Source organism: Triturus cristatus, chromosome 11 (genome assembly GCF_964204655.1).
Source record: "Triturus cristatus chromosome 11, aTriCri1.1, whole genome shotgun sequence".
Taxonomy (NCBI): Eukaryota; Metazoa; Chordata; class Amphibia; order Caudata; family Salamandridae; genus Triturus; species Triturus cristatus.
In genome coordinates this window covers 132,251,155-132,264,430 of record NC_140594.1, presented here as the reverse complement: position 1 = coordinate 132,264,430, position 13,276 = coordinate 132,251,155, and the positions used below count along the sequence as shown (strand labels likewise).

The 13,276-nt window shown below is 47.2% G+C and overlaps 1 protein-coding gene across 2 annotated transcripts in view; it reads left to right on the top strand.

Moving 5' to 3' along the window:
- Nucleotides 1-11,776, top strand: part of SIRT4 (sirtuin 4) — a 63,453-nt gene extending 51,677 nt beyond the window's left edge. For both annotated transcript variants that reach the window (XM_085636396.1, XM_085636397.1), the window contains exons 3-4: nt 10,382-10,676; nt 10,768-11,776. In XM_085636396.1, coding sequence (XP_085492522.1) covers nt 10,382-10,676; nt 10,768-10,938 — 466 coding nt within the window. In that variant the 3' untranslated portion in view covers nt 10,939-11,776. The remainder of the gene's footprint in view (nt 1-10,381; nt 10,677-10,767) is intronic.
- Nucleotides 11,777-13,276: the final 1,500 nt, after the last annotated feature.

Sequence of the window (13,276 nt, the reverse complement as noted above, 5' to 3'; positions counted from 1 at the left end):
AAAATACAAAGCACAAAAACATGTAAAGGGGCTGTTTAGACAGCGCCCACACACATAGCAATGATGAGGGAGTCCCCAAAGATCCCCCAAGTCCAAAAACGGAATTTTTATATTTTCGCTAATTTCGCCGATTACGCTTACCGTACGCGTACGGTAAAAAAAAAAAATAAAAAAAAAAATGTATCCACATTCTCCCCACCTCGCGTGCAAATGGTGTCCGAAGGACACCATTTGTGCAGGGCTTTTTAGAGCTACGAAAAACTGAAATATAAAAAAAAAATATATAAAAAAAAAAAATTATCCACACTCTCCCCACCCCGTGTGCAAATGGTGCCCGAAGGGCACCATTTGTGCATGGTCCATCTAGCATAACGTGGGCACGCGGTGCGCGTAGCGCACCGCGTGCCCACCGTGCGTGCACGGCACTAACTGCGTAAAGTGGGTGCGCGAAGCGCACCGCGTGCTCACTGTGCGCGCACGGTACGCGAAGCGCACCGTGCGCGCACGGAACGAACTGCGTTAAGTGGCCGCGCATGCCTCGAATGGCGTAAAGTAACTTAGCATTTAAAAAACCGTACAAATTCACTGAAAAAACAATAGGTTTCACACACGTTATAGTTAGGAATTAGCATTTAAAAAACCTTGCAAATTCACTGAAAAAACCATAGGTTTCACACATGTTATAGTTAGCGGAAATTTTACTGATAAAAAACCAATGAAATTCCCCCGTTATAGTTAGTGCAGGCAACTATAACTCACGCGACCGCAATCTTCTGCTGATGACATATGTGTCTTTATGAAAAAAAAATATTTGTAATATATGTATAGCTAAAAATGTATGGAAGAAGACATGGGCAAATAAGTGTCTAAATACAGTATTAGCATCAGCAGAGGATTGCGGTCACGTGAGTTATAGTTACCTGCACTAACTATAACGGGGGAATTTTTATCAGTAAAATTTCCGCTAACTATAACATGTGTGAAACCTATGGTTTTTTCGGTGAATATATATATATATATATATATATATATATATATATATATATATATATATATATATAATGTAGTTTTTTAGATGGCTACTTCTAACCCCGGATTCCTCACTCTAGACTACTACCAAGGTGCCAGATTGGATCTGCAAACTTTTCCTCAGCAGTGTTCCCTTGCGCCGCTAGGTAGCACCGTGTGGCTCCTTATCACCCTGGAAGTGACGAATCGGGACTGCTTATAAGCACCAACTCGTGTGTGCTGATGTTAGTTCGTTTGTTTATGCACCTTCTGATGTAGATCTGAAGCTCCACTCCTGATCTCGTCAGTCTTCGGTGACTTCTAAGAGGAATTCCTGGTGTGCTAAGGAGCGATGGCCCCTCCCAAAATGACAGGATTTAAACCATGCTGCTACTTCAGAAAATAGATGTCGGTCACAGTTCTGCATGATGTGTGTGTTTGGTATCTGGGCTTGTGCCACGACTCTGTTATGCGATAAGTGTGTCTTAATGCACCCAAAGGTAACCCGGGACTCGGAGGTGAAGCTATAAGTCACTGAACACAAGAAGAAGATACAGCCTTCTCTAGAGTTCTGCTCCAGGTTGTTAGCATTGACTCTGTCCTGCTTCTGAGATCATTCCTGTGAGCGGTCAACTTTGTGCTCAAACCTCTTCTGTAAGTCAAAATCAAAGACCTAGATGAGACCTAAAAAAGTGGAACTGGTCTCAATCCCTTACCACCACCTTGAACCTAGAAAGAAGGTGCAAGGGCGCCAGAATGTCAGTCGTTCACCTTTCAGGTCACCGTCAATGCCACAGTAGATTGAAGCTTTCACGGAGGCCAGGCTGCAGATTTTTGGTGCGCTGCTGGTTCCCTCTGCATTCCTTAAGGCATCAAGGAAGAGCAGTGGTCCCTAGTCGGATTACCACCAGTAGATCCTTCCTGAGCATCGCCTGACTTCTTGGAACCTCTTAGAGCCTCCTAATAACACAGGTACAGACTTCCGGTACCTGGGGAGTATTCTAAGGTGAGGACTCTGCAGTTAGAGTATCCATTGCAAAGAACATTACGCAGGGTGAGTAACTTGTTCATTACAGTTACCACATTGAAAAAAAGTGGGTTTAGGCGGGTTTGCCCACATTTTTTAAAAAAAGACCCCAGAAAATAAAAAACTCGGTGATTAGCCCTTTATTAAAAAAACGAAGTTAAAAAAAATATGTATGAGCATATATGCAAATAAATATATACACAAGTGTAGGGTTGCACTAAAACATTTAAATATGTATTATAGTTAGAGGATTAAGAACGAATAATCAGACATTTTTAAATATCTAAAACGTATTATTATATTATATAATAATTGTAAAGTTATTTATCAGGCCAAATATATAGTAATTCTCAACAAAAGATCCAAAATGATGCTAATCCGAAATTGTGGAGTTTGAAATAGAGACATCAACATATAACCGGGCCAAACATATTGAATTATAATTTCCCCTATATGTCGTTACAGTCTCTCAAGCTCTCAGCTCATGAGTTTGGCTGCTTGTTTCTTCTCTCATGAAGATGGGACTAAGTGCCTTTTCAGTGACCTGTTGCTCAAACCAATGGCAGATATAAACCACACAAGACATACTTGCAGCTCCATAAATCCTTATAGCAAAGAGTCTGGCACATAGACCAACCCAAAAATGAATGGATGAAATAAAAACCCTGGGGCATATTATCAAGCCCAATATCGCCGCTTTAGCGGCCGTTTAAGGCCAAAGTGGCGATTTTAAATATCGATCCATCATCAAGGACACGCTAACAGGCTTTAGCGCGTGTATCCTTGAGATAGTAGCCGTTTTTTTTCTCACTTTGCATGTCAGCGATATACTTCGCTAATGACATGCAAAGTGGGCGTACCTCAGCAAAACTACATGAGAAACACTCGCGAAATCAGCTTCGCAATATTTACAAGGCTGCACCGGACCCACGATGCGGGAATAAAAGGCGCGCTAAGCCCCCATTATCGCAGGATTTTAACTCCTGCTAGAAATCTGACTTGGCCATCTCTTCAATGGCAGGTGGATTGATGGGCTAAGTACACCATTGCGTATCATCAAGCATTTCCTTTACGCTCTTGATTTATCACAGGTTTCCACCCGCTATTGCGATTCATTGCCGTCTATCGCTGGAATTCACATCGCCGGTGAGCAGCGCGTTGATAATACGCCGCTAACAGGGCGATGTATTCCAGCGATATGCGGCGATAAAGAAAACAGCGCTATACTCGGTATGCGATAAATATGGCAGATCGTTGCTAATATGCCCCTACGTGTGCCACCAGATTTAGGCCTTGATTCAGATTGCCAGGAAAACGGGATGAATGTGCAGTAAATGACTGCCACTGACTTTTACCACATTTGCCCATTTTAGAGATGGGGAGTGATATTGCTTTACCTAAATGCTAGAATACCCGAAAATGAACTGAAAACTTGAGATGATTAACAAAGCTAAAGGCTGCCTGACTGGTGTTAATACCTCTACGCATGAATGCAGAACACTAGCAGTAAATATGAGTATACTTAGTCGACAGGATGCACATGCTGTGACATCTGATCATGTCCTTAAAACTAAATAAAATGTATGAAAAAAAAAAATCGGGAGGGGGAGCTAGAGGGCGCCGAGCAAGATGGCTGCACCTCGGTGAGGCTCCTGCTGCTCGGGACCTGAATCATCAGGCATCTTTCTCTGATCCACCTCCGCGCACTGACAAACGACCACATGAGGTGGACATAACCCTCGTCCACCTATCATCGCAAACCTTAAGCCGCACTGTGCCAAGACAAGCTCCGAATCAACCATCACCGCGATCGCACTGGACTATAACAAAATGGCGCCTGCGGCGTTCGAGGCCATTTCCAGCTGCAACTGCTGAGTCAAAACCACAATCTGCCGCCGCCTTCACCCTCTGCGCTGTCTACTGTGGAGAACTGGAGCCCCTCGGCTGACTTCTACTGCTGTCCTGGTGATTCGAGCTGAGGCGCCTTCCCACCCCGGGGTCTCTGCGCACCTGCCCTGCTGGTGGGAGACCCGCTGACCGCGCTGAAGCTGCTCCTGTGGCCAGGGCAGGCGCTCCCTCCTGCTGCTGACACTGCCTTGGCTCTGCCCTGTGGCGGGGGCTGCCGGCCTGCAGCGGCGGCCAAGTCGGATGCGGCAAACCTGGTCCGCTACTGCCTCCTATCTCGGCTAATCCGGTGAGTGCGAAGCGGCTGCCGGCTGTCCCTGTGTGCACCCCGGTGCCCTGCTGCTGTTACTCCAGGGCGCCTGCTGATTTTCCCCTGTGCGGGGGGCTTGCGCTGGACTGTTGATGGCCTGCGCGGTCCCCAGCGAACATCGCCTGCATCCTCCTGGCTCCCAGCGCTACCGTGCAGCGGCCTAACTTGCGTCTTCCCGGACCACACTGACTGTGCAGAACATTGTATACAGGCCCTGCGACTCAGCCTGTTGAACCACTGGCTCCTTACAGCGTTGCTGCTGCCTCTCTGTTCCCTGATGCAAACACGAACCCAGCTGGGACCTGCGGGGCCCGCGGGGTGGGCTAGGGACCGCCGGCCTGCGGGGCTGTCGGTGATGTCAAGAGACATCCTACCTCCAAGGCCCACAACCTTTGCTACCCTAGAGAGTCCCTGGTGGCGTTTCGTCGTCTTGTCTTCCCGCAGGCTGCATCTCTTATCTCATATCATCGGATATGGAAAAAATCTTGAAGCTGATAGCTGCAAAGAATGAGGATTTGAATGAGAATCGTGCTCCAGGCGTAATAACCTCCGAATTCTAGGCGTTCCGGAATCCACCGCCACCGGAAAAATGGAGGAATATGTGGGGTGCATGCTGGTGGCGGCATTTGGGAGAGACGCATTTTCTTCAGTGTTCATCGTAGAGAGAGCGCACCGCTCGCTGGCCCCTCGGCCAGTACCTGGAGCCCCACCCCGCCCCATTGTAGCGAGGATCCTTAATTACCGGGACGTGACGCCACTCTCCGTCTCGCCAGGGAACACAAAATAGTGCTATTTGATGGCACAGAAGTATCACTATACCCGGACTTCACACTGGCTGTTCAAGAAGGACGCAGAAAGTTTCTCCCAGTGAAGAAAAAACTCCAACGAATGAACATTGAATATGCTATGCTTTTCCCCGCGCGTCTTAAAATCACTCACCTAGGAAAACAGCATTTCTTCACAAATCCTCAGCATATTTACGACTTCCTGAAAACCTTACCTAAGTCGGCGGGGGATCGCTCTCCCACCTCCAGGCGCTCCCACGGTGAAGGTGATACGTCTAACGTGGAATGATAATGGTACCTGGTTCAGTAACACTAAAATCCGTCTCCAAACAGACATTCTACAATTTAGCGGGTCTCTTCTCCCCTAATCACTTCCCGTTCTCTGATAGCCTGCATACCCAGGGTTGAACTACGCTACTTGACGAGGACTGGAGCAGATCAATATTCATACCCCCCGAGCACCCTTGCTGATGTGAGGGATTTCTGGCTGCCCTCTATCTACCGCCCGCTTAGGTGAACCCTATAGAGACTTGGTTCGACTTGATTACTTTGTTAGTCCCACTATCCCCCGTTGGGAATGTAGCACTTGGGGAAAACTGGGGGGGTGAAGGGGGGATACACCACTGCAGGATTGGGCTGCTGATGTGGGAGGAGGGTGGGCACCAGGAATGTTTTATACCACTGTATATCGCACTAATTTGCACATGCATGCCTATGCTACTGTTTAAGTTCAATTACACGACGCATTCCACGCTCTTATCAAACCGCATCACCGCTATAGAATCCCGATCAAGTCCTCCCAAATATAATTTCCTGACTTGGAATGTACGTGGCCTGGGTAACCCCCGCAAACGTAGACACATCCTAGCCTACCTGGACCGCCGCAATATTCACTGTGCCATGCTCCAGGAGATGCATTTTGATTCTAACACACCCACCACATTCGCATCCCGTTGGGCAGCTTTTAGGAGTTTTTCATCCTACTCCTCATATGCCCGCGGCACGACTATCTTAGTGAAGTGCTCGCTCCCCTACACCCCTATGGGGACCCACAAGGTCACTTCAGTATTCTATGGGGCCGGCTACTCGCCCAATCCATTACCCTTATATCCTGCTATGGGCCTAAGACCGATGACCCGGAATTCTTCCAGGTCCTCTGGGGCAAAGTGCTTGACATTGGGTCTACACATCTGATATGGGAGGGAGATTTTAATGTCACCCTGGATCCAACAATGGACAGATCGCACCCACAACCCCACCACTACTCTAATGCACACCATGCCCTAAAAAATATTACAGAAGAGCATGACCTGCTCGACGCCTGGCGCACCTTTCATCCGCAAACATGAGAAGGTTCCTGCTTTTCCACGGTTCATTCCTCCTGGTCTTGCATAGACAGATGGCTAATAAATAAAGGGCTGGCACCCTGGCTGGCGCACGCGTCCCGCCTCCCGCACACATATTCTGATCATTCACCTGTCATCCTTACTCTTGCACCACCCCATGAAGAAGCACCGTATATATCCTGGCGCCTAGCCCCTCCGACACTATTAGACCCAGTCTTTAAGGAGGAGCTAGAACAATACGCGGTGTATTCATCGCCAAAAGTGGGGGGGTCCTGCAAGATATCCGCACCACACTCTAAAAATTAGAAAGGGAAATTAAACAACTGGAACTGCTAATACAAACTAACTCCACCCCTGAACTGCAGGCACGCCTGCGTGATTTACTCACGGAATACCAAGAGACAGCTGAACGCGAATGTAGATTTAGGGGAAAATACCACCAAGCGCGTCACTACGGAGAGGGCGAGCGAACGGGCAAGGCGCTGGCTTCCGTGATTCCCCCCCCTAGATTCTCCAACACGGTTCTGGAAATTCAGGACGAAGATGGCCAAATGCACACAGACACCGCAGCTATAGTGGACACCTTTAAACGTTTTTACACAAACTTATACACGACACATAGAACGCAACCTGTAGACTTCGTTCCCTTCTTCGAAGACACAGCCATTGCTTGGCTGGGAGACAACCAACGTGAATTCCTCCTCGCGCATCACGAGGAGGAGGAGATTATATCTGCTATAATGCAACTACCATCTGGCAATATCCTCATCCCTGTGCTGAGACACGTTTTTGAAGAAGCCCGTAAGTCGGGAATCCTGCCCCAAGCAATGCGCAAAGCCCTCATTATTTCCCTGCCAAAACCGGAGAAATCCACGACGCAGTGTGACTCGTACAGGCCCCTATCCCTTATCAACGTTGATGCCTAGATCCTCGCCAAATTGATTGCAAATCGTATTAGCCCCCTTATGCCCATCTTGGTCCTCCCTGACCAGTCAGGATTGGTACCGAGCAGAGGCACGTCCCACAACCTACGCACCCTATTCGCACTCCTCCATGACATTGACCCTGACATGAATGCTGCGGCTATCTTCCTCGACGCCACTAAGGCATTTGATTCCCTGGAATGGGACTATCTCGCTTTTGTCCTCAACCGCATGGGGTTCTCTCCCCCGTTCCTGGCATGGATAAATCTATTATACACTGGCTTACGAGCCACGGTGATGGTCAATGGAGCCCGGTCCACCATTTTAAAATAGCCAGAGGCACCCGACAGGGATGCCCCCTCTCGCCCCTCCTCTTTGCCCTGGCTATTGAACCCCTAGCTGCTAAAGTCTGACAACACTACCGGGATCATGCCTTAATTTACCCAGAAAGAGAAATACTAGTATCATTATACGCAGACGATATTACCCTTTATCTACGGAGCCCGAGCGAGAGTCTTAACCCTATTCTCTGATTATTTATTCTATTTGGCCGCCTCTCCGGGGTTAATATCAATTGGGGGAAATCCCAGATATATCCCCTCACTGACAATACTCTGTGCTTCCTACCCGACTATCCCCTCATGTGTAACGCAGACACACTTACTTACCTCGGAATAGTCATCTCCCGCGACGAGCTAATGAGGGCCGATTATGGACGCGTACTGGATCTGCTGACCGAAAAAATTACCAGATGGATTGCTTTGCCCCTTTGCCTAGCTGGAAGGGCCGCCCTCATAAAAATGGTAGTCCTCCCCAAGCTGCTTTACTTATTCACCAATATCCCATATGCCCCCAGCTTACATTTTTTAAAATAGATTAAAACTCAGCTCATACGCCTCATCTGGGGTGGCAAACAAGCCAGACTGCATTGGGACACCCTCACGCGGCCATTTGACGCTGGGGGGTTTAAAATACCGGATCTGCAACTATATTTTCTCTGCACTCTAGCTCACTTTGCTTCATACTGGATGAATCCCCCCCCCCATCCCCCTACAGGGAGGACGGATATATGTCACCAACCCCGTGCTCTGCCTACCTGAGCACCCCCGCAGTGCTCTGCCTCCACCACGGTACAATGCACTACCAGTGCCTGGCACAAATTAGCTCAGAAGCTGCAATGTACTTTGCTCTATTCCCCCCTTCTCCCTATCCTCGGTAGACATGACCACTCTGCCACGCAAGAGGGCGGCTGCCGTAACTTCCTCCGTGAGCTGTCCATTCGGACCTGGAGACAGCTCTACATTGGCGGCAAATTTTGCACCTGTGATGAGTTCTTCGGTGCCATAACTCCCACCCCACTAGAAAGATTCTATTATGTTAGACTACGCCAAGATGTAAAGGCCATCACTTCAGGCTACCCACAAGAACCCATCACTATGTCTCCACTGCATGCCCTCCTACAGCAAGCTGCTCCCAAACATGTTGTTTCACTACTCTATCGCACAGCACAAAAAGATAGAGAATATGACCCCCCTTTGGCAAGGAAACAGTGGGAGGAGGAACTGGGACTGTCACTCACTGATGATCAATGGTCTTACTGCTGCAGGATGACTGGGAGCATCTCTGCTAGTAGATTACGAATTATCCATTACAAATATATACATCGCCTTTATTATACACCCGCACGACTACACCGGCTGCGCCTTCGCGATAGTGACCGATGTGACCGCTGCGGAGCGGAGGGGGCAGACTTCAAACACGTTGCCTGGGACTGCCCGCCTATTCGCAGCTTCTGGACTGAGGTATTAGTAGCACTGCAACAGATGACAGGGCTACATATTCCTGCTGATCCCCTAACCACCCTTTTAGGATACACCGAGACGCTGGCCGTCAAGGTGCGACGGTATGTATCTCTTACACTACTCCTAGCCAAAAGACGGATCGCTTGTAGATGGGGAAGAGGGAGGGCGCCCAAATTCAAAGATTGGTTACAGGATCTCATTTATTGTCAAGAGCAACTCCACATCTATGCAGAACGCCTACCCCCCTCCTCTCGACTGCGCGACCTATGGGCCCCCCTCCAGATGTATCTATTGGAGCGAACCACGTACACAGACTCAGCAGATAATCCCTGTGACACAGAAGATAGGTCTCTTGCCAGGGAGTTGAAATGAGACAAGTACAATTCTACCCGGGCCAACATACATTATCCTGGAGGAATGACAGGTCATCAGGCACCAGTACACCGTAATTTCACAATCGGAATACGTCACCACACAGAGGCATCTTCCATATGCAAATATATACAAGTGGTATTGTTGTTATCCCGTTTGTTGTTTTGTATAAACCCGCACATGAATGCATGCTGATATTAATTCATCCTCTCCCAACTGACGCGGCCGTCCCGAAGTGGTTGTAGGTGACTTGCTGTGTATTCCCTTTCCTGTCTATAATGGTTTGACACAGGTCAATTCGCAATGCCAGTCCGCAACGGGATGTAGGCGCCATGCTGTGGACAATATCTTGTGCTTCTAATAAAGGATTTTGAAAACTCAAAAAAAAAATCAGGCTGATGCTTTGTGAACATGGCCAAATTTTTGTTAAAAAGTAAATCATAATTAAAAAATCCAGCTTGCAACCTCACAGCTTTTTATTTTGTTTGTCCAGCTTTGTTGCTGGCGCATATCATTTCTGTGCCCAATGAGCTCACTGCATTCAGAGGATACTGCATGAAGCACATCGCCTGCTGTACAGATGCAACGAAGCGCTGTCACAGATCTAGAGATACTTCTTTAACGTGGAACTAGAGTAGCCAGATCTTTTGACATGTGCAGCGCCGTGGCAGAGCAGCAAAGAGAGGAGAGGTTTGGCAAGAAGGAGCTTGATTTACATAAAATAAATCCACTTTAAGCATATGATAGATAGGAATGTGTCGTAGTCAGAATTTTAACATTGGTGTTGCGTGAATGAAGATCCATCATTCTCTTGTGGAAGACCAGAAGAAACACTGTAGATTTTGTACAGTCATGTGTATTTGTCGCTTATAATTGACTGTATTTTTTTTCCCAACCATGTAGGGTGATCTGCCTGGGCTGTGGCACCTGCAGCCCACGGTCAGAGTTGCAGGAAAGGTTCATAGCTTTGAATCCGTCCTGGACGGCAGAGGCTCGCGGCATAGCCCCTGATGGCGATGTCTTCCTCACAGACGAGCAGGTAAAGAACTTCCGAGTCCCTTCTTGTACCACGTGCGGAGGGATCCTGAAGCCAGATGTAACATTCTTTGGTGACAGTGTGAGCCGTGACAAAGTCCTTTTCGTGCATGAGCGCCTGGCAGAATCTGACGCAGTTCTGGTTGTTGGATCCACATTGCAGGTAACCGAACTAGAAACCCACCACGTGCTGTCTAAATGCCAATCTACCAACGTCTGCTTGTTGCTCACTATCCTTTTTTTGATAATTACAGGTGTACTCCGGATATAGATTTCTTCTAGCTGCCCATGAGAAGAAGCTTCCGACCGCAATACTCAACATTGGACCAACAAGAGCGGACCATCTGGCAACCATAAAGGCCAGTTCCCGCTGCGGCACTCTGCTGCCAATTCTCCTTACAACAAAAATATCCACAGCACAGTGATGGAACTGAGAACTGTGAGAATGGCCCCGCAGCAAAAAACTGTCATCGTTAACAAACCAGACTTCTGGAAAGACCTGTGGAACGCTGACGAAACAAAACATTGACACTAGACTATGACAGCAGATAGTACTGCTGCTGAACTTTTTTCATGTTCTATGTAGAGGGACAGTGTGGATGAGGTGTTCTAGTTCTGTTGCATAGTATGTAATATAAAATAGAGGATTCAGAATGAATAAACAAAAGCAATTAAACTGGAGTTACCTTTTGGGTGCTGCATTTTGTAGCACTATATATTTCTTGCACTTCGAATGCATACTGCAAGACCAGAGCCTCGCCAGGAGGGAACAATGTTGTGCACCACCACAACCTCCCTAAAGTGGGCAATGTGTGTTTTTATTAGCATTTTTTTTAAAGTATTTATTTCTGTAGTGTGTAACATATACCTTTAGGCATATTAACGCAAGAACGGTTAATTACATTTTTCTTTTTTAACATCTTCAGCGTTGGATCTCTAATAGATTCACATGCTTCAAAACAAAACAAAACAAAGTTAAAAAACGGTAAAAATTTAGATCAAGCACATATAGGAAGGTAGGAACGAGGTGCACCTTTTACTGAGAGATCCTGCAACACTGACTGTCCCACCACTGTTTCTGCCGCTGTCTTCCTCTCAATGCAGCATTGTTTGGAAAGAACATGCATTGACTTCCATGTCTCAGCACCTCATATGTATTTAAGCTTGATATGAGCAGCCACCGTAGACTTTGCCATTGATAGGTGTGCTCATATTCGTTGTCTTATGTGCTGGTATAAACTTCAAAGTAGTCCATTCTGCAAGCAATTGTTTCATTTAGTTTTTGTTTATTTGATGAAAAGTTAGAAAGAGTTTTAGTCTTGCTTAATGTCTGGTCTGTTGAGATAAAATTGAAAGCATCTAGGGAATGGAATGGCGCCCCTGCCATTTCCGTAGGATTTGGAAAAGAAGGATGGTAATGCAATCTGTTGTCTCAAATGAAAAGAAAATGGTACCTTCTGGTTGTATCTGGGGTTCAGAGAAAAACGTTGCCATTGCAAACATGTAAAAACCTTACTACTAAAGGGAGCATGAATGTGTTGTTGACAAGAAAGACTGCCTTGATCCTCAGAAGCCGCAACAAGAAACTATGCATGAGCTCAGGCTGCGCTCATATGAGGAACCTCAGGACTAAATTTAGGTCCCACAGAGCCATGATAAATGTCTTCGGAGGAAACATATTCATCAAACCCATCAATGTATCACAACCAGTGTTTCAAAGAGAAAGGGTTAATCAGGAAAATATAAACCACCAATAGGGCCAACAAGTAACACGTAACTGTGCCCACTGCTAGCTCATGCACCACCATGCCATAAACCTTTCTGTCCCTGCGTAGATGGATTTTGTGGGCGGTAATCTGGCTGCAAGAATGGTATTTACTCCTTCGGATGGGGTGCCAAACAGTCAAAGTCGCAGCTTAAGCTCCAAGCATGGAAGTGTTGTTTGTGGAGATGTGGGTGAAGGACCCTCCCCTGGTTGCTGAGACAGGAGCTCCTTCCAGATAGGTAGCTTGATAGAATGTAAATGCCAGGGCACAGGCACGCGGGGAGGCATATTCTCCTGGTCCAGGCCACGTCTTTTAAGATGACCTGGGCCCAGGTTGTCATGACTTTCCTCAAAACTCAAAGCAGGAGAGATAGTGGCAGGAAGATGTACAGGAGACCGGTGTCCCATCGCAGACAGAATACAACCCCCATTGACCCTGGAGGAGAAAATTCCAGCGTGCAGAGGATAAAGGTTACTCACCTTTGGTGATAATCTACCTGCAGATTCCTCCTCTTTTGAGCATCTCAGGCAGCCGACTTGATCCAGAAACATTTCCATAGCTCTTCCACCCTGGTAGAGGGTGCTGGCAGCAACAGCCTCATGATGTCACTGGAGCCATAAAACACCCATTTCTCATCCATTTTTTCCACACCAGTGCGGTGCCAGGATGAGAACGGCATCATGTATGTTGAGGTGCAGTGCAGCAAATTATTTCGAACCTTATTAAAATGCCCATCATTCAAGAGCAGGCAGGATCAGTGAGGAATCTACAGGTAGAGTATACACCAGAAAGATCATTACCAAAGTTAAGCAACTTTTCGTTTTGATAGATACTTCTACCTGATTTCCAAGCAGTACACCTCTTGGGGAAGAGGCTTGAAGGGATGATCAGACAAGGAAGTCCTGAAGGATAGAACGGGCAAAATGGCCAACCTGTTGCACTTCTGAATCTAACCAGTAGTTCTTAGCAAAAGTGTGAAGGGACATCAATGTTGCTG